General features: G+C 53.7%; 1 protein-coding gene across 2 annotated transcripts; it reads right to left on the reverse strand.

The window, feature by feature from the left end:
- POLDIP3 (DNA polymerase delta interacting protein 3) lies at positions 1-24,494 on the reverse strand. 2 transcript variants are annotated; one of them, XM_059187165.1, is made up of 9 exons: positions 24,335-24,494; positions 13,648-14,038; positions 12,891-12,977; positions 11,476-11,571; positions 8,863-9,042; positions 8,280-8,357; positions 6,021-6,150; positions 3,231-3,297; positions 1-2,280 (listed from the first exon to the last, which is right to left on the reverse strand). In XM_059187165.1, exons 1-9 carry the CDS (start codon positions 24,391-24,393, stop codon positions 2,103-2,105), a joined length of 1,266 nt encoding a protein of 421 aa, XP_059043148.1. In that variant the 5' UTR covers positions 24,394-24,494; the 3' UTR covers positions 1-2,102. The 2 variants fall into 2 exon arrangements, with proteins under 2 accessions (XP_059043148.1, XP_059043149.1); XM_059187166.1 differs by lacking the exon at positions 11,476-11,571.
- Positions 24,495-24,618: the final 124 nt, after the last annotated feature.

Raw genomic sequence — 24,618 nt, forward strand, 5'->3', positions numbered from 1 at the left:
TAGGAATAACAAATATTTATTCAGAAATGGGTAAGTAACATAGAGTCTCCTCCATCCCTTAATGTCTCTTCCTCTCCTTTTGAACAAGAGATACACACAAGGAATGTGGAGGGGCGGCAGGTGGAGGGGGACACAAGGACTGGCCCACCACCGTCTCTTCCATTTCCCATGACGACACCCGTAGAGCAGGGGAGGCAAGCGAGCTCCGCCCGGCCGTGAACCACACAGCTACCCAGGACAGGGTCCAGAGGGCCAGGACGCTGCAGCTGGACGACATCAACTCTGTGACAGCCAGGGCAGCCTGGCACGGGACTGGGGGGTGGGGCAGAAGGGGAGGGGGGTAATGCCATGCAGGCAGGATATTTACCATCCCTACTTGAAGCCGAGTCCAAGCAGTGATCCAACTGTCCCCAGGACCTGAGAAACCTGGTCCCACGGCCTTGTAGGCGCTCTCAAGGATCAGGAAGGGGAAAGTGGAGGAGGAATGTCTTCCAGCTGCTGAGAACGAAGTTTGCACCCGCTCAAAAGGGGAAAAGGGAACATGGGGACAAAAGTAGCATTCTCTCTGGACCAGAGGGTGAAGCACCATCAGGTACTTTCCATGGACTCCCAAGGCCTGAGCAGCCTTAGAGCGGGAGGACGGAGTGCTGTTCAGAGCCTAGGTCCTCCTTCCCACTTACAGACAGAACTCTGGAAACAGGAGTTTCCAGATTTTTCTTCACTGGGCTGTTCCCAAGCAGGCCACGGAGAGCTTTTAGTGTCTCAGGTCCCCTCTGCTTCCTAGGCGCGTGCCTTTCGCAGCGCTTGCTTGCTATAGATTCTGCAGCTGCTGCCCAACTCGCTCCGGCTCTGCCGCCCCATTCCCTCTGTGGTCCCCACAAAGCAGCAGGAGATGGAGGAGGCCCGTGGAGCCCCGCTGTCCAGGTGCACACACCTGGAAGGGCTGCTCTGGTCTCCCTACACCCTCCCGACCACCCAGCATCCCCCCTGCCCTTCACTGGAACGCAGGGAAAGACCCCTCTGGTCATGGAAGGCTGGGCCGGTCACAACACTGGGAGCGGTGCCCCTACGTGGCAGCTGGATGTGTGCCTCTCTCAGCATCCCTACCGTCCTGTGGGAATCTGAGGCCAGAAGCGAGGCCAGGAGCAAGCCAATATCTCCCATTCAAACAATCCCTCAGACCCTCAGTGTCAAAGAACAAGAGGTGGATCTTAAAAAAAAAAAAAAAAAGAGAGAGAGAGAGAGAGAGAGAGAAACCACCTAGCAGAGAGCTGACATCTGCATCCAAACCAGGTGCGGCAAGCACCATGTCAGGAGAGAACTGGGAGGCCGACGAGGCCCTCTCCTCCTGGCCATGAGACCCCAGGAGAGTGGGGATGAGGCACAAGGCAGGAGGCAGGGAGAAGGGCCCCTGAGCCACTGGAGGCACCGGAGACAGCACAGCAAGGGCCGGGGATGCTCTTCCCGGCAGAGCAGCAGGCTCACCCGCCCCGACACAAGGCCCTCTCCAGGCCAATCGTGGAGAGAGAACCAGAGGGCTACGGCCTGATCCCCGCCCAGGCCACACACAATGACCAGGCAGGCGAGTGGCACAGCTCACAGCTCTCAAGCGGACCTGGCTGCCCTGCGGGGGGCAGGGGCTCCCACTCTCCACTTTGAAAGCTTAAAAAAGAGAAAGGGGAGGCAACTCGTCGCCTCCTGGAGAAAAATGTGTCCTTCAGAGAGGCCCCGGCCCTGCCCTCCACGGGGCCACCAGAAAGCCTTCCAGACAGCTCACGGTACCATTTCCAGATCCATCAGTGTGGGGCAGAGACGAGGGACAGGGATGCCGGGCAACACGGGCTTACCTCAGTGAGGAGGTGGAGGGAGAAGAAACCGACTACGGCAAACGTTAACGTACAGAAGGACGCGGGGGAGAACACAACACAGAAAAGTGGGTCCCGTCCGGTGAGGAAGCGCTCTACCCCGGCGACCCGTCCCACGCTCAGGGGCCTCCAGTCCGACGGCCCATTGGTCACAGGCTTTGCTTTAGGAAACAGCCACTCTCCTCTGCCCCTGCTTCTGGCTGCCCGCCCCCACCCCCTACCCCCCCACGCCCTCGCTCAAAGTTTGATTTTGAATTCTGTGGGCTGTGTAGTCACAGAGGCCCCCGAAGACTTGAAGAGCGCTTTCAGGATGGTGTCCGGGTCCACTTCGGCTGGAGGGTTAGAGGAGGCGGCAGAATTCACCCTGCGAGGCAGCTCGCTCTCCTTCTTCGCCAAGGGGCTATCGCTCAGCCGTCTGCGGAGAGCAGAGTCAAAACCCTTGTCAGTTTTCCCTCAGATGGGGAGGGAACCCGCCATTTACACTAAGTCTGGTAGGAAAGCTAGGTGCTGAACACACTGCTTTCTGTACCCCCTGATCTCACGACATTTTATAGCAAATCTATCATTTTTAAATTTACAGATGACAAAACTGAACTGCAGCCCCTGGGGATCTGAGGCTTTAACTTCAGGACATGCTGTATGCCCTCCAGAGACGGACACCCACACCAGCTTAGTACATATTTGGAGAAGTCTGGAAGTCAAGAAATCGACTTCACTCTTGTTTATTAGCCTAATGGCTCCCAAACTTACTAGGTCATAAAATCCACATTTTCCAGAATACAACTTATTCCTGGAGTGCAGCTTAAAACACTTGTCCAAGTCACACAAGTCATTATCTGAAGTTCAAATTCTGGTCTTTCTAAATTTCTAAGTCTGTCTGCACCACCGACCTTGGCAAATCTGCTATCTTCCTGAGGTTTTGTCCTCTCATCTATAAAAGATGTCCTGCCAATCTACAGTTCATGCGTGTCAGGCTCCAAAAAAGGCACAAAACAAGGGCCACCAGTGGGTTCTGTCTCCATCAGAGTCTGGGGCGAGGCGGCGGCATTTTCCAGTCACTTGGATGGAACTCACAGTGGGACAAAGACGCCACTGGCCCGCTCTCCCCTCTCTTCTCAGGCCTTTCTAAATTCTAAAGCTGAGAACACCAGCCCCCGAGGGGCAGGCCCGTGCAGCAGCCCTGCGGTACGGTCACCCTTCCACCGACCCGTACCCCGACGGCCCAGCTGCCGTCGGCGCAGAGCCCGCGGAGGAGAGACAAAGCGCGGACGCGGGCAGGTTCACTCCGCAGCAGGAGGAGACTCGCACAGAGTAAACCAGGAGGAAAGCTCCACCCGCCCCAGCCCTGCTGCCCGTGGGACTTACAGCAGGATGGGCTGGTCTGAGGTGATGACGTTCCCATTCATGTGAAGGTTGCACTTCATGGGTTGCCCTGAGAAACCAGAAAGGAAAAGGCTCTGTGATGAGACTTCGGCTCCGGACAAAAGGACAAGGGTCCCCCTCCCTCACCGGGGCCCCCGCTGCTGGCAGCTCTGGCTCCACAATGAGCGACGGGGAACCGCAGGTGTGAGGTCCACGAAACTTCAGCAAGGACCGCACCGAACAGCAAAGTGGAAACAGACCTCCCTTTCCCCCTCGAGCAGCAGAGCAGAGCTGCGGGACGGGAGAGCCCGAACGCAGGTGACTCTGTCGAAGTTTGTTCGTGAGGTAGTGGAGGAAAAGGTTTATGCAATGAAACTGAGTGGAAAAAGAACTGCAAAGTGAACATGCGGGCTTCTCCTTGGTCCATGAAGGACTGACGGCCCCAGGCTCTGCCGGTGCGGCTCCTCTACACACTATGAGAGACGTATGGCCATCCCAGCGCCACAAATTGGGGAGAGGGAACAGAGCCATATAGGGTAACATTTCCAACATCTCACTGGAATTAATATTTATCTGAAATAGATTCTGGTAAGCTACAACATATACTGTGAATTCTTGGGCAACTGTTTAACGTGGCAACTAAAAAATATAGTGAAAAACGGGGGGTGTGGGTGGCTCAATCAGTTAAGCGTCTGCTTCTGGCTCAGGTCATGATGCCAGAGTCCTGGGACTGAGCCCCTCATCGGGCTCCCTGCTCAGTGGGGGGCCTGCGGCTCCTTCTGACCCTCCCCCACCTCGTGCTCTGTCTCTCATACTCTCTCCCTCTTTCAAGTACATAAAATCTTTAAAAATATATATACATACACACATATATACGGTGAAAAAGTCTTTAAATAACCTAAATGGTCACATTAGAAATATTCACACAAGTGAGCAGAAAGGGGCAGGAGGGAGAGGGAGTCAGAATCAAAAGCAGACTCCAGGGACGCCTGGGTGGCTCAGTTGGTTGGACGACTGCCTTCGGCTCAGGTCATGATCCTGGAGTCCCGGGATCGAGTCCCGCATCAGACTCCCAGCTCCATGGGGAGTCTGTTTCTCCCTCTGACCTTCTCCTCGTTCATGCTCTCTCTCACTGTCTCTCTCTCAAGTAAATAAATAAAATCTTTTTTTTTTTTTTTTTTTTAGTTTTTTTTTATTTATTTGACAGACAGAGATCACAAGTAGGCAGAGAGAGAGAGAGAGAGAGGAGGAGGAAGCAGGCTCCCTGCCGAGCAGAGAGCCCGATGCGGGACTCGATCCCAGGGTCCTGGGATCATGACCCGAGCAGAAGACAGAGGCTTTAACCCACTGAGCCACCCAGGCGCCCAATAAATAAAATCTTAAAAAAAAAAAAAAGCAGACTCCACACAGAGCCTGGAGCTCAGCGAGCTTGATCCCAGGGCCTGAGATCATGACTTGAGCTGAAAACAAAAGTCGGAGGCTTAACTGACTGAGCCACCCCAGTGCCCCGAGACAAAAAAGGTCATTCTGAAATGATCAAAGGGTCAATGCACCAGGAAAGAAAGCGCTGACAAACTTATCTACAACTAACATACACAAACATGTATATGGCTAACATCAGACCCTCAAGTACACAAAGCAAAACACAACTGGAAGAAGCAGACGATCATAGCTGGTAACCCTTCACTTTCAGGAACGGCCAGAACCAGGCAGAAGACCAAGAAGGAGAGAGAAGATTCCAGTAACATTACAAACTGACTAGACCTACCAGACATCTACCAGCAGCAAAATACATGCAGATTCTCCTTCAACACTCATGGGACAGAAGGAAATCCGGCAAAGTCACAAATACATGGAAATTAAAACAATTCTAAGTAACGAATGGGTCAAAGAAGAATCACAAGGGAATTCAGACAATACTTTGAGATGAATGAAAATAAAGACCCAGTACACCAAAATTTATGGGACACAGCTAAGGCACTGCTTAGACAACAGTACAGAGCTGTAAATGCACAGAGGAAGAAGAGGGGGAGACAACCTACAGGATGGGAGAAAATACTGGCAAATCAGTTATCTGGTAGGAGAAGAAGTCATATATAAAGAATCCTTTTTTTTTTTTTTTTTAAAGAATTCATTTAAACTCCACTAAAGAGTCCGAAAAGACACTTCTCCAAGAGATAAAATGGCGACTCCGCACAAGCAGAGACACCCAACATCATTCACCAACAGGGAAATACAACCGCCGTGGCCCACCAGCGTGTGCCTCTTGAGCACATGTCCCTGGTCCACAAGGGTACTTGGTAAACACAGAAAGAAGTACTCAGCGGACAACAGGGCCATGGCAGGCAGTTTCGCTCCACAGGCCGACCTGAGATAAACAACGGGACTGTGGGCCCAGGAAAACCAGGAGCCTGCCCCTAGGAGCAGTGCTCACCCAGGAGTTAACCGCTGACACAAGGCTGCCGGCGTCTGAGGAAGCTGTGTCCTAGCAGTCATCAGACCAACATCTGGAAGAGGAGGCTCGGACTTCTGGCTTCCCCAGCAAGACCTCGTAAGAGAAGCATCCACGGAGAAATGGCGTTCCTATGCTCACTGGACCGAAGTCCTAGGGTTGCGGGCAAACCCAGGGCCCTGTGTTTTCTTGATGCCCGGGAAACCTTCTGTCCAGAGGGCTGAGCGCGCTGGAGTCCTCCCAGCCATCCCAGAGGAAGGCTCGCTCTGAAGGCTGCTGCCCGAGAGGGAGCAGTGAGCGGCAGGAAGGTGAGGTGGCTGCCCCCCCCCCCCCCGACTTACCGTCCAAACACCTGTTGTTGTACTTCTTGTATGCGGTGATGGCGTCGTCCTTCTTCACGAAGACCACCTCTGCTACCCCAGGATGCACCAGGCGAGCCCTTTTGAGGGCTCCACATACACAGAAAAGCTCCTGCAAACAACAGGAGGGTCAGGGTTGCAGAGAATCCAGGGCCGTCCTGCCTGTCAGTCACCCACTCCAGAGCTCTGGGGGAGACGGCGGCCGGCCGCGCTCCAGCCGAATCCGCCCAGCGCCCAGGACGTCGGGAGGCACCTTTCAGGTGGTGTCCCTGAGACATCAGCAGGCCTCCCGACACGGGACCAGATGAGAGGATGAGCCGAGCGGGCAGCCACAAACAGGTCTGGGCTTACAAGCCCTAGAATCCCTGCGTCCTGCAGGAAGGCACCCCAATTTCTTCCTGCTGCAGCACCTACATTCTCAACAGAGACAGTAGTTACAGAATCTCTCTGAGGGCCCCGTCCTGAAAAGGAACGTGCAGGCTCATCAGAAGCCGTGGTAAACAGGTCACCACGGAACCTGCAAGTTATCTAACTTCACTGACATCTTCTCTTCGGGAAAAAAAAGAAAAGGAATGGGCTCGCCCTCTCGCCAGGGCTGCTGAAAGCTCAAATGCAGGAACGTTTAGGGTAGTGCTCTGTAAGCAGGTGTCACTACCGCCATCATGTCCCCTGACGCCTCCGCCTCCTCTTACAGGGGGCGTGGGGGGTGCAGAGAAGGAAGACAACGTGGAGACAGACCGCGGAGGCCAGCCGGCACCCAGGCCATGGCTTCGCCTGCGACTCCCTTCTCAATGCTGTCATGAGGGCAGAAAAGCTTTCTGAAGCTTTCTGAAATGATCTGTTTTTTCACGATAAAGTGGAAAATGTCAAATACCAAAACTAAGAGAAGAAAACCGAATACTAAGTGCGATCCCAATTCCACTACTGTTGTTCTCCAAACATCACCCGTGTGGGCAAAGAAGGGAGGGCGGCTGTTGCTCCATTCACGTGGGGCGGCGACCCCCACACGCCGGCAGGTCCCACTACTCCGTATTTTCAAAGATCCTGCCCACAAAGTACCTGCCACATAACTTATGCTCAATAAACAGCAGCTATCACTACTTTTAAAACCAGGAAGAAGATCTGTTTCAACTCTCTGTTAACTTGTCATTTGCTGGTGAGCCTGCTCACTTCTCAAAGCTATCACACGGCACTCGTGTTTCACACTCAAAACCCCTGTCAAACGTGGTGGCCATTACGGGCTGTTACAGCACTTGAAACTCCGCTGCAGAGAGCCCGGAGTCCGCGTGCTTCCTCCTAGGACCTGACAATTCAGAGTTCAAAGGGCAACTGGACTTTCGAATTAATAGTGGGGTTTTTTTTTGGTGCCTAAAAGAAAAGAAGCGGGAAGAGAAGTCCTGGCTGCATCAGGCCCTCTCCTTGCCAGGTTTAGGCTCTGCCCATGACTAAGGGCGGGACAGGACAGGACAGATCAGGGCAATCCAGGGGGGCCAACCACCACATAACCCCAATCTACCTCATCCCTTTTACTCTGGAATCATCATGTAAACCCCTAGAGGAGGCACGAGTTCCAAAGACTCACAGAAAAATAACCAGAAGGCTGTGAACTAGAGGATTAGAGGATCCCATTCAGTGCCCACCCAGCACCCTGCGCCAGCCCTGGTGCCGACGCTGTGAAGCGCAGAGTTCCCAAGGGCAGCCCAGCTGCTCGCTTTTGAAAGCCCTGCTTCCAAGGCCGAATCTTGGTTGGTGTCGGGCAGCTTGGAATTGCGGAGGGTTCCCACCACCCTAACTGATAAGAGTGACTCACTGAGCTTAATCTATGCAAACAATATGGTTTACACTGAACACCTGCTTTCGCCCTGGGAGTCCGGAATGCTGGCGCGCAGGAGCAGAGCGAGCCTACACAACTAGCTGCGGGTAAAGACCCTGGGCGCTGAGTCTGTACTGAGTTCCCTGGTTTCACGCATCACAGTTCGTTGCTGGAGAAATAAAGTGCATTCTGTTTGACTCCACTCGGGGAGGAATCCAGAAACTTGCACCTGGATTCCCCCGGCCTCCGCACCGTGAACCTTCCCCTTTGCTGAATTTGCTCTGTATCCTGGAATAAACCTTAGCCCTGACAGCACTCTCTGAGAAGTCCTGTGAGTCTCGGGGCATTAGTGAACTGGCGGTGGTCTTGGGGGCCCTGGACACAGACGTGGTTTGAGAGCTAGAGCCTCGGCGGGACGCAGTACTCACCACAATGTCTTCCTCAGTGACTCGAGGGTGCAGATTGTTGACGGTCATCTTGGTGCCTTCCAAGGGGCTGAGGACAGGCTGCCAGACAAGACAGTGACCAGAATCAGACAACGGCTGTGTGCTCAGCAGCGGCACATCCGCCCGGCAAGTGACCAGGAAGGCCCAGAGGAAAGACCCCCAGAGAGCCTGTCACAGTCACGTCCCCACCACGACACTCAGGACGCGCTAGTCATGTGTCACGACCCACCCAGCTCAGGTGACCCTTCCTCCTCAGAGCCTTTCTGACCAGCCCTGCATAGTCAGATGCTCTCTCCCCAGTGCTCCCAGCAGCTCTCCTCCGGGCAGGCCTCTGTTCTAACACAAAGGCTGCTCCGTGTGCAGCTCCGTTTCCCCCAGCTGCCCGCAAGCACGCCGAGGGGAGGGCTCACTGAGGCTTGCTTTGCTCTTTTGTAAAATGGAGGTGGCAATGCCCACCTCACGGAGGTGCTGTGCGGGCTCGACAGGTACGCATGCCACGCGGCGCCCCCAGCACAGGCTGCCTCCCAACGGGTGCACTCGCTCCCTCTCCTCGCCTTTCCCTCACCTCGGTGGGCGGCAGCTCCTTCGGGGGCTCCTCCTTGTTCACGAGTGTCCGGGACATGCTGGTCAAGGCTTTTGTTCGAACAGAGGAGGGGAGGGCCGGAGCTGTGTACGCGTCATTCTGGACCACTTTGGTGAGAGGGAGGGCCTTGGACACAGAGAACTTGGAACTGCTCAGTCCGGCCTAGACAAACGGGCAGACAGGAATCTGAGAAGCTAGAGAAGGAGACAAGAGAGAAGCACTACGGAGCTGACAACCCTCACCCCCGAGGGGCTCCCAGCTCCCCAACCCCATCAGAGATCTGGAGCCAAGAAAGGCTGCCAGTGACTTCCCCCAGGGAAGGGGCGCGAGGGGAGAAACGCAGTCTGCCCACGTGCTTACAGAAGCCTCCCTCCAGTGCAGGAAGCCCCTGGTGAGACCCTTCCATGCAGCCACAGGCCTACCCAGACCATGGAAATTTTATGAAATTCTGCAATTTGGAGCGAATGACAAGGCCAAAAGCTTAGAGTCAAGTTTGCTCCCAGATACGCTCCTATCAAAACTGGCCGACCATCAGCTCTGAGCTGGCCTGGCAGAGGAACCCACTCTTCAGAAGATCCAGACTCCCAACTTCTCGGTCCCTGTTTCTATACACAGAGGCACCATGGGCAGCCCCGGCCCGATTGGCTTCCAGACCGTGAGGGACACGCTGGCAGTCAGTCGTGCAGACCAGCAGATACTGTTCCCTCCCTCCCCTGCTCCCCCTAACCGGGGATGTGGTCCCTTGAAAACATAAACTAGGAAACTCCTTGCTAGGAATGAGTCTGAGAAAAAGATGTATGAGGCAGAAGCGGCAGGTGGCCCTGCTGCTTTAAGCCCGCGCCGCCAACTACAGGCTCAGGAAGAAGGGCTGGACGCAGCCGCCAGAGGCAGAGCCCGGGGCCGGGGTGATTCACTGGCTTCTCCGAATCAAACAAAAATGTCCTCCTTGTGCTGGACCCCACACTTCTCAAGCTGCTTTCTTTTTATTTTTTTTAAAGATTTTATTTATTTATTTGACAGAGAGAGAGAGATCACAAGTAGGCAGTAGGCAGAGAGGCAGGCAGAGAGAGGAGGAAGCAGGCTTCCCGCTGAGCAGAGAGCCCGACGTGGGGCTCGATCCCAGGACCCTGGGATCATGACCTGAGCCGAAGGCAGAGGCTTAACCCACTGAGCCACCCAGGTGCCCCCTCAAGCTGTTTTCTGATTACCAACGGCCAATACAGTACGACACACCCGACCTGCGAGGCCAACTGCAGAAGCTTGACTCCTAGATCCACTATTTATACGCTGGATGATACTGAACATATTTTCATCTCTCTGGCCCCTGATCTGGGCCTGTAAAATGGAACTAATAACAGCACCCACCTTACTGGGCAGGAGGGAAGGGGAATCCTAGTTAACATAGACACTGCATTCTTCCAAGCAGGGTGAGCCAGGACCTAAGCCTGCTGACCACTCCCTGGGCAGCGGACCTTAGCAGTTCAACCAGTGCAAAGGCCCAGCCCCTAGTAACAAGTCAGCACGGTTCAGCTTCGCACAGCACTCTAAGAACTTCAGCGGCAACCACGAAATTGGTCCACACTCTCAATGCAGCAGCAAAAATGGAGTCTCCGGGTCTCTGAAGGCCAAAGGCCAAGCTTGGCTTGGGTGCCCCCAGGCTTCCGTCCCTGACATGGGCTATACCCACTGCTGCTGGCCACCCTAATGGTCCCAGATGCTGCTCTCATTCCTTCTCTACGTGGGATCTGCCTAGCAGCCTAGTCTAGCAAGCTCGCCCGCATGCAGGCTGCACCCGGTGGAGTGCACAGGCCAAGTACAGCTTATTCCTGCTAACAACACCAACTGAGGGAACCTGGTGTCAAGAATGCGGCTGAACAGGCACTTGGTTGCTTGTGGGTTAAGCCTCTGCCTTCAGCTCAGGTCATGATCCCAGGGTCCTGGGATCAAGTCCCACATCGGACTCTCTGCTCAGCAGGGAGCCTGCTTCCCCTGCCTCTCTGCCTACTTGTGATCTCTCTCTGTCAAATAAATAAATAAAATCTTTAAAAAAAAAAAAAAAAAAGAATTCGGCTAAAGGGGCGCCTGGGGGGCCCAGATGGTTAAGCCTCTGCCTTCAGCTCAGGTCATGATCCCAGGGTCCTGAGATCAAGCCCCTGTTGGTTCCCTGCTCAGTGCAGAGCCTGCTTCTCCCTCTGCCACTCCCTCCACTTATGCTCTGTGGCTCTGTCAAACAAACAAAATTGTAGAACAAACAAAAAAAAACATGGCCAGAGGCGCTGACCACAGAGGGAAGGGGAACATGCAGAACGTCCTGCCACACAGGAAAACATGATGCCATCCTCAGGGATCTCCCATTTCCCCTGCAGGGAAACAGCAAGCGGATGCCGCAGCTCTGCACCCCACCAGCCGTGGGGCCGCTAGCACAGCACTGGACACCCTGCTCTCTGCATCTGTAAACCAGGGACTGTATCAGCTCTGAAAACCTCAAGACCCGCAGGGAGCAACATTTCTGAACTGAAAGGCCACATCCTCCACTGCCACTCCTATCCACTGATCAAACACGCGGAGAGCGCAAGAAAAACGGATATGCCTTACCACGTGGTGGAGAAAGCTGCCGGAGGCTGCAAATTTCATCTGTTTACTAGGAATGGGAGCTACAGAGTCATCATCTTCTTCCAAATCATATAAATTCTGAGAAGAAAGAAAGAAAAGCTAATGGGGCCTGCAGGTCCTGAAATGACATCTGGAGCAAGAACAGGAAGAGATGTGGAGCCGGTTGGAGGGAGCAGCAGGCGCAGGGGGGCCCAGGGGAGACTGGCCTGGGCGTCTAATCCTCACACCAATCCTCACGGTGGCTCTCCACCCACCGGGGCCCAGCAAAAGTGCTGCAACCTCCAGGTACGTGAGAATTACCTTTCCACAACAGGCAACACCTAGAACCACCTAGAACATGTGTTTATTATCTAGAAATAGATATTATTACCTAGATAATAGATAATAGATAATATTACCTAGAAAGTCCATCCTTGGCAGTCTGGCCTACAGATAGAAATCCAAACCCCAGAAAGAACTTTAGCCACAAAGATGCTCACAGAAGGATTTCTAACCATGAGAATTAGAGAAAGACGGCTTAAGTAAACCGGAAGACGAACTCAATGGATTATGCAATTATTAAAAATGTTTCGAGTGCTGTGAATCACAGATGTACTTGTGTTGTAAAGTGAAAACAGGAGGACACAAAGCTGGGTAATAATGTAACAGCAAACACACAACCACAGCTAGGCAGTAACTAGAGAGCAATGACACCTAAAAATAAAAAACCACCTAAAAATAAAAAACCTAAGAAACAGGAAGGAGCCAGGGCAGAATTTCAACAGCTGTTGGCTCTGGAGAGCAGGAGCACCAGAACTCTTACTTCCTGTGTAATCTTTCTCTATTTTGCAAATGTTCTATATTAAGTATGTATTAAGTACATACTAATTTTTTTGCACATGCTACTTTAATAATAAAAAATAGAAGACTTTCGATTTGCCTCTCTGCCCATTATATATCCACCTGCCTCACCACTGTAAGAAGTTTAAAAACAACTACAACGACTCATGAACTGCAGGGACTCTGGGGGGTGTGGTCAGCTGAGCGTCCGACTCATGGTTTCGGCTCAGGTTGTGATCTCAGGGTCATGGGCTCCGTGCCTGGCAGGGCCTCTGCTTGGGTTCTCTCCCTCCCTCTCCTTCTGCCCCTCCCCGTCCCTTGCACACATTCTCTGTAATAAATAAATCTTTGAAAAAATAAAAATAAGAGTAAGTAAAACTCAAACTGTCAAAAGCCAAACGCAATCCCTCTCTTCGCACTGGGAGCCTCGGGCCAGGCCGCAGCGAATCCACTCAGCGGAGCTCCTCAAAGCACACGCACGCTCACACCCACGCACGCACGCGGCACACGCACGCTCACACCCACGCACGCACACGGCGCACGCTCACGGCCACGCACACACGCTCTCGCTCTCCCACCTGTCTGGCCGGGTGGTTATTGACAACGTTGATCCTCATTCCAGCAGGATGGGCGTGGAGGGGTGCCATGGCCTTCTGCTGGGGAACCTAGAAACACAGAGAGACCGTGATTCGTCCCCGGGGGGCCACACAAGTTCTCCATGAGAAAGGAATCACTGCACTTGAAATACGGTGCCACTCAGCTGTGGCCCGCAGTAACCTCTAGCAAGCCTCGTGGCCAAAGCAGGGCACCGCGTCGTCTTGCTCCATGAGCCTGGCTCAGTGAACGTTCGTAGCTGCTGCTGTTCCTGTTCCCAAAGTCACTGTGAACGTTAAATACTGTTTCCATTCCGCCCGCAGCTGTGCAAGCGGCCGGTGCGCCGGACCAGGGGCTGGGTCTGCCTAGGCTCCTCCCTTGGGCCCCCACGGACAGCTGTGTACAAACTCTGGGCACAAAGACCCACATCCTGAGAAGGAGAGCCATTTATAAAACTGCGGGAATGGTCCCAGAGTCATGGTGAGAGAGAAATTCGGTCCTCTGTGTGAAATGCCCGCCACACAGCACGCGCCCCACGAGCGTCTGTCCTTCCCTGCATCACTAGCTCACTGCAGAAAGTCAGTGACTGCAAAACGAGATTAAATCCTTGCCTCCCTCATACAGTTACTGTACAAACACTGGGAGAACTGTCATTTGGCCCCAATACTCGGCCCCCACCCCCTGCCTGAACCCACAGTTGTTCCCGGCTCCCCAGGAATGTCTGGCAAGAGCCGCACCCACCTGGATGGTTTTGGTGAGCTTCAGGGCGGGGGTCACCGTCCCGATGGGTGGGCTCAGGAAGGTGGCTGGGGAGCTGCGCTTCAAGCTGATCTTCTCCCGAGCATCGGCCACCTGGCGGGGCTTTGGGGGCGCCGTGCTCTGCTGCTTGCGCGAGTTCAGCATTTCTCTGGCATCCTGTACTTTCCCTTTGATCCGGAACCGAGCGTCTTTCTGTAAAAGCTTTTCCCGGGCATCCTTGACTCCCAGCTTGAGCCTGGCGTCTGAGAGGCCAATCTTCTGCCGGGCGTCAAACCTCTGCTGGAAGGTGGCGGAGCGGGCGGGCGGGCTGAGGAGGCTCTGCTGGACCCCCACACGCGATCGGACACCTCCGACTCCCGGCCTGGCATGCAGACTGCAAGCAACAGAGGGGGTATGAAGCGGATCTGGGTCCTCACCAGCAGCCCCTGGAAGCAGGGCTGTCGTCATCCTGGGAGCAGGGGGCAGTTCCTGGAGAACCCAGACATCTGCTCGCTGTCTCAGGAAACAATTAAACCTATACTGAAACTTCTTTCCTGGTTTATTGCCTTTGACTTTGCCTTGCAAAGAAAACTAGGCAGAAGGGCCTGGTGGTTTCTATCACTTAGATAAGATGGTTCTGGGCCTCCTGGGTGGCTTAGTGGGTTAAAGCCTATGCCTTCGGCTCAGGTCATGATCCCAGAGTCCTGGGATCGAGCCTGCATTGAGCCTGCATCGGGCTCTCTGCTCAGCGGGGAGCCTGCTTCCTCCTCTCTCTCTGCCTGCTTCTCTGCCTACTTGTGATCTCTGTCTGTCAAATAAATTACAAAAAACAAACAAACAAAAACTGGTTTTGGGCACCTAGGTGGCTCAGTGAGTTAAAGCCTCTGCCTTCGGCTCAGGTCATGGTCCCAGGGTCCTGGGATCGAGGCCCGCACTGGGCTCTCTGCTCATCAGGGAGCCCACTTCCTCCTCTCTCTCAGACTGCTTCTCTGCCTACTTGTGATCTCTCTGTCAAATAAATAAATAAAATCTTAAAAAAAAAGGGACGCCTGGGTGGCTCAGTTGGTTAAGCAGCTGCCTTCGGCTCAGGTCATGATCCCAGCGTCCTGGGATCGAGTCCCACATTGGGCTTCTTGCTCCGCAGGGAGCCTGCTTCTCCCTCTGACTCTGCCTTCCACTCAGTCTGCCTGCGCTTGCTCTTGCTCGCTCTCTCTCTGACAAATAAATAAAATCTTAAAAAAAAAAAAAAAAAAAGAGACAATTTTGCTCCCCAGACCAAGTATTCTGAGACACCATTAGGGACAATAACCTACAAATCATGCTAGTCAAAAAAAAAAAAAGCACACCCCCCCAAATATCCTAACCCCATGCCCCTGAAGAGCAACGTCTGTTTCCAAAGCTCTTCCCCAGCCGTGCTCTCAATCAGGGCCCTGTGAGGTGGGATGAACTGATTAATGACAGATTCCCCAGCCTCCCCCGGCAGCCCAGGCCTCCAGTGCCAGCGGACGCCCCCTGCCCAGGGGCTGGGAGCAGGAGCAAGCCCACGGGCAGACTGAAGACACAAGGACTTGGTAGCAAAGAAAACCAGTCACTGTCTCAATTGTTCCCAAACACCAAACATGTAGGTATTTCCCCCACATCAACTGTTCTTGAACTCTCTGGACACCAACCAGGTGTCCTACCATTCAGTTCTGACACTACCCACCCAGAGTCCGAACACACCCCACAGGCTACAGGCTACCCCGCGGGAGTCCCCGCACTTCAGGTGCCAGTTCCAAGTCCTGGGCTTCCCATACTTTTGACAGACTAGCTAAAATCGAGGGGACACACACCCCCTCCTCAAGTTCAAGAATTTGCTAGAATGGCTAACAGATTACAGCTGAAACAGGATACTTACTATTATCAGTTTATTATAAAGGCTACAATTCAGAGTCAAACGGAAGAGAGGCATAAGGCACAGGGAGAGCGGGGGGCGGGGTGAGTTTCCGCATCCTCTCTGGCTGCACCACCCTCCAGCACACAGCTGTGCTCACCAACCCAGAAGCTCCCCACAATTCCATGGGGGGGGGCGGTTTATGTAGGCAAGGTTGACTGAATCACTGGCCAATGATGACTGACTCAATTTCCAGCCCCTCTCCCCTCCCCGGTGGTTGGGGGCTGGGGAGTGGGGTAGGGCTCCAAGTTCCAGCTAATGATGCCAAGGTCTTTCTGGCAACCAAGCCCCCATCCGAGGCTATCCCCGGGGGCCCATCAGGCGTCACCTCATTAGAACATAAGATGCTCTTACTACATGTGCACTCGCTCAGGAAACTCCCACAAGTTTTAGGAACAGTGTGCCAGGAATCAGGGATAAAACCACCTTTGTATTTAGCACACTACCAACAAGAAAATGTCAAATTCAGAAACTGTTAAGATTGGAAATGAACTAAACTCCATTAAACAGAAGTGCCTGGGTGGTTCAGTGGCCTTCGGGACGCCTGGGTGGCTCAGTTGGTTAAGCAGCTGCCTTCGGCTCAGGTCATGATCCCAGCGTCCTGGGATTGAGTCCCACATCGGGCTCCTTGCTCCGCAGGGAGCCTGCTTCTCCCTCTGACTCTGCCTTCCACTCTGTCTGCCTGTGCTCGCTCTCACTCTCTTACAAATAAATAAATAAAATCTTAAAAAAAAAAAAAAAAACCTCTGCCTTCAACTCTGGTCAGGACTCTCAGGATCTGAGTCCTCGGTTCTCTGCTCAGCAGGGAGCCTGCCGGCTTTCTCCTCTCTCTCTCTGCCTGTCTCTCTGCCTACTTGCGATATCTGTCAAATAAATTAATAAAATCTTAACAGAAAAAAAACCCCACTCCATTAAATAGGCCCCATCCGCTTGTGGGGCTCCTCTGCTGGTCCTTTAGTAGCTTGCGAGGAAAGCAAAGACCATTCCAGGTAAATCCTGAGAGCCCCTCCTGGGGTCCGCAGGCTGCTCCCTCACCCCACCTGGCCACTGCACCACCCCAGCGCCACCCCAGCCTCGACACTGCTCACAGCGGGGGCCCTGCCTGGGGGACTCCTGCTCCCAAGGCAACACCTCCTCTTAGGGAAACCCTCCCTCCCTGATTCCTCTAAGACAAGCCTCCTTTGTGCCTATCACTACATCTGCTTGTTTGCTCCTCCACTGGACTTGGAGAACGGGCACAGTGCTTTGTAAGTGGTGCTGAACGCTGGCTGGGCATTGGAAACTCCCGTGGAACTGCTTAAAAACACGGCTGTCCGCACCCCACCTGCAGCTGAATCTCAAGTCTGGGCTGAGGTGTGGGCATCTGCATTTTGACTCCACAGGTGATCATGGATGACAGAAGCGTTCAGAATCTCTGACCTGGTGTCAGAAGGCAAAGCTCAACTGAACAAACAAGTTCCTATACGGTTTCCCACATCTGTGTCCGGGGGCCCCCCAGAGGGCGCTCCAAGTACCTCACCGCCCCCCCTCCCCCACCAGAGGGAGCCTGTCCTCCAGCTCCGGGGCCAACCGCAGGAGCACACCCACGGTACCAGGGAAGGCAATCCGGCCCTTCACCTTGTTATCCTCTGACCAGCGGAAACACCTGCTGCCTCCAGTACGCCAGATCACCTAAGGCAGTGATGCACATTCCATTTCTCTTTCAGAAATGGAACATTAGTTGAGGATTTAAATACTTCCCAGGGCGTCTACAGGAGAACCAGACAGAAGAGGGAGGGAAGGGTCATCCACCGAATTGGTCAGATTAGGTTTAAGGTGGGGCTGGGGCCGCCCTACTTGCTGGTCCCTGTCCTGCTTTCTCCCGCAAAGGAGTGGGTTAAAAAAAAAAAAAAAAGGCCATGGGGGTGCCTGGGTGGCTCAGTGGGTTAAGCCGCTGCCTTCGGCTCAGGTCATGATCTCAGGATCCTGGGATCGAGCCCTGCATCGGGCTCTCTGCTCAGTGGGGGAGCCTGCTTCCTCCTCTCTCTCTGCCTGCCTCTCTGCCTACTTGTGATCTCTGTCAAATAAATAAATAAAATCTTAAAAAAAAAAAAAAAAAAAAAAAAAAGGCCAAAAGGAATGGGGTGTTTAGGGAGTTCACTAAGCACAAATAGGGAGAAAGAAATCGGCGCTTGTGCAGACAGCACCCATCCGCCCCTGGAGTGGCCCAGCCTCGGTTTCATGGTCTGCAAGGCCTTGACAATAGTGGGGCTACGCTTCTCAGCATCGCTGAAACCTACAGCTATTGAGGGGCCGCTGGAATTTGCGGAGGGCACGCGAACTTACTAATAAAATAAAAAAAATAAATTAAACCCACAGGTTTTTGTTTTTTTTTTTAAACGCTTTCAACTCCCTACAACCGTTGATGATGCCCATCAAAGAAATGCAACAGGCTCTCAGTTCACACCAGGAGCTACTACTGAAAATGGGGAAAAGGATTTTAATCAACATTTACTATCCAGATCCCGACGAAATCAGGGTTAGCGTAAAGTACTCCGGATAAAACTGTTTCACTTCCCACCCTGAAGCCAGAGGCCTTGGGCTGGGAAATCAAGTCACCAAAAAGAGCGAGGCAGGAAGACACCTACTCCAGGAGAGGAAGGAATGAAGTCTCCAGGGACACCACACAACCAGGCACCAGGCGGCTGTGAGAGGGCGGGGGAAGAGCCAAGCATGATGCCACAGACCGCAGGCCACGGCGTGCAGTCTCCTGGCTCTTGAGCCCTGGTGGGCGCCCCCGCCCTGGGCCCCCTGCCCTCAAGAGTGTTCCCCACCTTCTCCCTTGGCACTTCCACAGTCCAGGGCACCTTCCCTCGGCAGATGAACCCAAGACACAACTGCCGCGGAGACTCTTACTGTGCGGAATTAAAGGATGTGTGTCCAAGGCCACATCTCCTGCAGGATGAGGGGCCTCTTGGGGGTGGCGGCACCCTGCATCTCCTTGCCTGGGGCAACCCTGCGCCAGGCAGATGAAAAAAAGCTCAAAGAGCTTTCGGGTCCTGAGCGCCCGCTAAGTGTAGGGATCCTACAGCGCCTGCCCAGCCCCGCCCACCTCCTTTCATCCCCAGCCGTGAGAATGAGGCTGATGCACACATTCGACAGACGAGAGGTCCAACCAGGCTTGCCCGCACCCAGTCAGAGCACCAATAAATGCAGTATGGGGGGGACGCCTGGGTGGCTCAGTTGGTTAAGCAGCTGCCTTCGGCTCAGGTCATGATCCCAGCGTCCTGGGATCGAGTCCCACATCGGGCTCCTTGCTCCACAGGGAGCCTGCTTCTCCCTCGGACTCTGCCTTCCACTCTGTCTGCCTGTGCTCGCTTTCGCTCGCGCTCTATCTCTGACAAATAAATAAATAAAATCTTAAAAAAAAAAAAAAAATGCAGTATGGGGCAAAAGTGACGACCAGAACTTAAAGGGTTAAAGAGGGGGTCAGCTGTCCCAGGCTAAGAACAGCTTAGGACTCCTGGGCCACCGCACAGCTCTAGGGACCAGAGGGGGAGCGCGCACACACCCAGGATGGCCCAGCATGCCCATTCAGGTCCCAGAACATGGCCCAGATGCCTTGTGCTGGTCTGTTTTCTCTCTGTGAGAGGCACAAGAGGGCCATCTGGGGCAGGGAGGGGACGTGGCTGGGGACGCAGGAGCGCGAGGAAGCTACTTCCCGGCAATGTGAGCCATTCAGTTCGCTGGCTCCGCCAACCCTTTCAGCTCCTTTCATGACCAGCTTCAGGGGCTTCAGTGCTCAGGCTTCTAATCATCACTGCTCCTCCTCCTGCATGAAAAGACGCCTATTCATCCCAGCGGGCAGCAGCGCTGGGTACAAGGCAGGCATTAGTCATCAGGAATGTTTCAAATAAACACTCCTGCTAGGAGTGGGTCTCCAAAACACAGAGTTCGTGGTGTTCCCCTCCTGCTCCAAGAACTGTTGAGGCTCCCTAACAAAACCTGGCCCCTCAGCGGAGCCTCTGGTCTGGCCCCAGCCTCTCTGCCTGCAGCTTCACCTCCCACTGCACACGCTATCTGATGTTCCCGAACACATTCTGCACTTGGGGACTCAGTCAATGTCGGGGAGAGGAGTGGGGGAGATTTGGAGTGAGGTTCTGCACTGCCCCACACGGACACGATGCACCTCCGCCCCACTTCCAGGGCCCCACTAGGGGTTCCTGGGGTGCTGGGAAGAGCGCTGTGGGTGAGAGGGCCAGGGCCCCCACCAGAACCTGCCCTCTCCTCCAGACTCCACCCAGAGCTGGCCCTGGACAGCTGTGTACTCTGAAGGAGTCAGGGCCTTGGGGTGGGGGGGCCGGATTATTATTATAAAGTGGATTTTAATCCATGGGGTCTCTGAGTTAGTTATGTGTGCTGAGGTCACCTTTACAATGAGAAAACGGTTTAATTCGATTATGGAGAGTTGATCCTAGATTAGGTGCTTCACAGACACAGAGAAACAAGACACCATCCCCTAACCCTCCAAGAGAGTCTTGTGCAGGTATTTTGTTTTAAATCCTATTTCTATTTCTTCCCCCTCCAAGTTACATAACAACTAATCATCCTTCTTTTTAGTTTGGGTCTACATTTCCTTTATTTTATTTCAACAAGGAAACAAGCAATGAGTACCAGGACCAGAGCTCTGGCCTGAACTGAAAAGCTGACCAACCCCCTTCCGCACGGCTCCAAGGACTCCCCAGACAGGGCGGTGGGGCCGGAGGTGCTCAACCCCATCACAGTCAAAGTCCTACCTTCCCATCAAGGCTGCCTGCCACCTCAGATGAGCCTTCTCTAACTAGGAGGCAGCAGTGGACGGACAGACAGCAATCTTCTAAGAGCTCAACAAATCAAACCAGACTGGGCGACTCTGCAAACCTGACCAGCAGTACACTTGCAGCTTCAGGGAAAAAAAAAACCGACAAGAGCAGGCCCACAGGGCTCCTGGGTGGCTCAGTTGGTTGAGCAACTGCCTTCCGCTCAGGTCATGATCCTGGAGTCCCAGGATCGAGTCCCACATCGGGCTCCCAGCTCCATGCGGAGTCTGCTTCTCCCTCTGACCTTCTCCCCTCTCATGCTCTCTCTCAAATAAATGAATAAATAAAAATCTTAAAACAAAACAAAAAACAGGCCCTCACCACAGATGGTACCCCGTGCTGTCCTGGGGAGACTCATCCATGGGTCTTGGGCACCAACAGAGTCACCAGAGCCACGCTAGGCCCCGGGAAGGACAGCGTCTCACCTGCTGAGTGATGCATCACTCAAAACTCTCCGCTTCTCCGTCTTCACATTAATCACAGAAATCTTCTGACGATTAACTGGGGCCCCAGGTAATCATAATGACAACGACCCCTTTCTTGACTTAAAAGGTGCAATGAACACAGAACGGCTGCCTAGAGAACAAGCAATTCCGAGACCGGCGGGGAAACGCGCTACTCACACTGCCACAGGTTCTTCTGCTATTTTTCCGAACAGGAATAGTTTTTGGAGATCATTGCTGGTTCTACTTAAATGACCAAGCACAACGTTCTTCATGGGACCTCTACACCATGCCATTCCACAGCTCCCAGGAAGGGGCAAGTTCTTCCAGGAAGCATGTAAGAGGAAACAGGCTTATTGTAGGAAAGGAAAGCTGTTCACTGAAATCAGCTTAGACCTTTCAGTTGTTTGTTCTGTTTTGTTTTTTAAGATTATTTACTTATGGGGGGCTGGGTGGCTCAGGGGGTTAAAGCCTCTGCCTTCTGGGTCATGATCCCAGAGTCCTCTGCTCAGTGGGGAGCCTGTTTCCTCCTTTCTCTCTCTGCCTACTTGAGATCTCTGTCAAATAAATAAAATCTTTAAAAAAAAAAAGAATATTTATTCATTTGACAGAAAGAGATGGAGACAGCAAGAGAAGGAACACAAGCAGGGGGGAGTGGGGGGAGGGAGAAGCAGGCTTCCTGCTGAGCAGGGAGCCCAATGCAGATCTTGATCCCAGGACTCTGGATCATGACCTGAGCCAGAGGCAGACGCTTCACAACAGAGCCACCCAGGCATCCCAACCTTTCAGCTCTTGACTTGGATGTAGTTTTCACTGGCTGTGCAAGTAAAATAAAAATGAAGTTTCCACCAGGTTTAATCCAAACACAGCGCACAGGCCAAACTAGCACGCAGAGTCTCCGCACATTCCTCCAATCTGGTCTCCAGGTAACAGCAAGGCAGTATTCTCACATACTCTCACAGAAAATTCAAATGTCACTTATTTACAATCCTTCAATAATGATGATGAGAGCTAACAACTATTGGACACTTAGAACCATCAGATACTTCTGAAATTCTTTAGATATATTAACTCACTTAGTCCTAACAATCAGCTAACAAAATAAACACGGTCTACATTTTATAAATGAGAATGGTGGGGAATAGTTAAATAATTTGCATAAGATCATGTGGAGGAGCGCCTGGGTGGCTCAGTGGGTTAAGCGTTTGCCTTTTGCTCAGGTCATGATCTCAGGGTCCTGGGATCAAGCTGGGCACACTGGGCTCCCAGTTTAGCAGGGTCTCTGCCTGTCGCCCTCCGATCCTCCCCGCTCTTGTGTGTCTCTCAAACAAATTTCATGGTCTCTCAAATAAATCTTAAAAACAACAACAACAACAAAAAAAAACGTGGAAAGCGAGAGAAGGAAATCAAAACTTCATAGTTTCACTCTCGAGGACTAGGTACCTACTGGCCCCCATCAGGGGAGGGGCTTAGGCTTCTACTCCTTTAAAGGAAAGATCCACGATAACTGCCATCATTCCCTTAACACTTACTACCTGGTACAAACTTTAAAATATGTATTTTTGGGGCACCTGGGTGGCTCAGTCAGTTAAGCAGCTGCCTTTGGCTCAGGTCATGACCCCAGGGTCCTGGGATGGAGGCCCTCATTGAGAGGTGGGGGAGGGGAGGTCCCTGCTCAGCGGGGAGCCTGCTTCTCCCTCCCTCCGCCTGCCGCTCTGCCTACCTGTGCTCTGTCAAATAAGTAAAATCTTAAAAAAAGATTAAAAATAATAAATAAAACACACATTTTTATATCCTCATACTTCATCTCCTCAACTACCTGCCAGGAACCACTACTGCAAATGAGGAAATGGCCCGGCTCAGAAGGCATATTGCCAGGGAGGCACAGAACCCAACAGGCCTACCAGGGCGCCACGTCTGCCTGGCTGCAGAGTCCCCATTCATCCCACAGATCCCCACCCAACGCCCAACACCAGACTCTGGACACACGGGAGCCAAGAAACTACAGACCCAACAGACAGTACAGCCAGCCTGCAGCTGCGAACCCAGGGGAGTGACAGCAGAAAGAGCACGTCCTGGGAAGCTGGTTCATTCAGCCCCCGTGCAGCAAACCTATGAAACCGAGACAGACTCAGAAGTGGCCAGAAGACACAGCACCAACCGCACACCAGTTATTAGAGGGAAAACCTAGGAAAGAACCACTCACGGAGAATGGCTAAGCAAATTAATGCTTCCCGTGTGCCTGTTATGAACCAGAAACCAGGTGAAGCGGGGGCTGGTGAAGTATGCGCCAGCGGTCAAGTGCAGTGGATATGTGGGGTTGGGGGCGGGGGCTGGGGCGGGGGGGGGGGATATATTTCAGTTAGCAACAGATACTATCTATTTTCTAGCCCCCCCGCACTGGGGATGTATTAGTCAACATCTGCTAAGTGAATGAGGTCTGAGAAAACACTGTCTAACATCTCTACAGCCTGCTTACAGAGACACCTGAACTAGTGCAACGTGCGCTGGAGAACTACTGGCCGCCTTCCCACCTCTGCATACACGTGAACCAGAGCTCATAAAGGCTGCAAATGACAAGTAATATTTAAAGGTCCAGAGGAAATCTGGGGCACATCATCGCAAATCATCTCCTCACTCAGATCCAGAAGAGTCTTCTCCGACCACGGGGAGCTACAACCATCAATGACCTCTAACCTCCACCCCCGCCCGTTTTGTTTTGTTTTGTTCGGCCCCAGCCTGAGGCCAACTCAGCCAGCGCCAAATCGGCACTCAGCCCCCACGCTCAGCACTTGGTGGCCTCGGGCAAGTCACTCACTCTACTTTTCCTAGCCTCAAGCTCTCCGTCTGCAAAATGGGGAAGATACCAGTATCTGGCCGGTAGGGTTAGGAAAAGAGCAGCTGGAACAGGAGCTACGTGAAAGCGCCTGGAGAACTTGAAACGCCGCGCAGAGGCGAGTGTTGAGAGGCGGCGGCGGGGCGGGGAAGCGCACGCAGGGTCTGAAGTTAAGGTCTGGGTCCCAGCTTCGGCGGTAACACAGTCTGAGCAAGTCACTTCCCCGCTAAACTTCACTCGTCCTAACTCGAAGTCCGGCGGAGATCCGGGAGCAGCGGGACCCGAGCGCCTCAGTCTTCGCAGGGGGGAGGGCGGCGCTGGGGAGACCTTCTGGAGCCCTCCGCCCGGGGGCCAGCCCCTCCCCCCGCCCGGGCCGCTCCCACGAACGCGGAGCCCCGGCCTTGCCGCCGCCGCCGCCAGCGGCCTCGCTGTTCTCCCCCGAGCGACGGCGCTTCCAACCAGTGTGGACCGCCGAGCCGCCGGGCCCGCGGCGGCGGCCGGGCAGGGCCAATGAGGAGCGCGGCTGCGGCAGGGGGCGGGCGCAGACGGCGCTCCGCGTCGCTCCCGGGCCGCTCCCTCCCCGCCCCGAGCCCCGCTAGGCTACTGGCCCTGAGCACCGGAGGGAGAAAAGGCCACTCACCGCCCCTTCGTCGCAGCCCCGCGCTTCCGGATGAGCTCGTCCAGGGAGATGTCCGCCATCTTGCACCGCCGAGCGACCCGCGAACTGCTTAGACTCCCTCGGCCCTCGAGCCCGCCCCTTCGGCTGCTACGGAGCAAAGAGCTGCTTCCGGCGTACGGCGGAAGAACTCTCGCGACAGCTCACACCGGGCAAAAACCGGAAGGGGCGGAGAACTTCCGTGAGCCTTTGCGACGCCAGCTGCTTATCTGCATACCGTAGTCGGAGACCCTACCGCTGTGGTTCTC

The sequence above is a fragment of the Mustela lutreola genome, chromosome 8 (assembly GCF_030435805.1).
Source record: "Mustela lutreola isolate mMusLut2 chromosome 8, mMusLut2.pri, whole genome shotgun sequence".
Lineage (NCBI taxonomy): Eukaryota > Metazoa > Chordata > Mammalia > Carnivora > Mustelidae > Mustela > Mustela lutreola.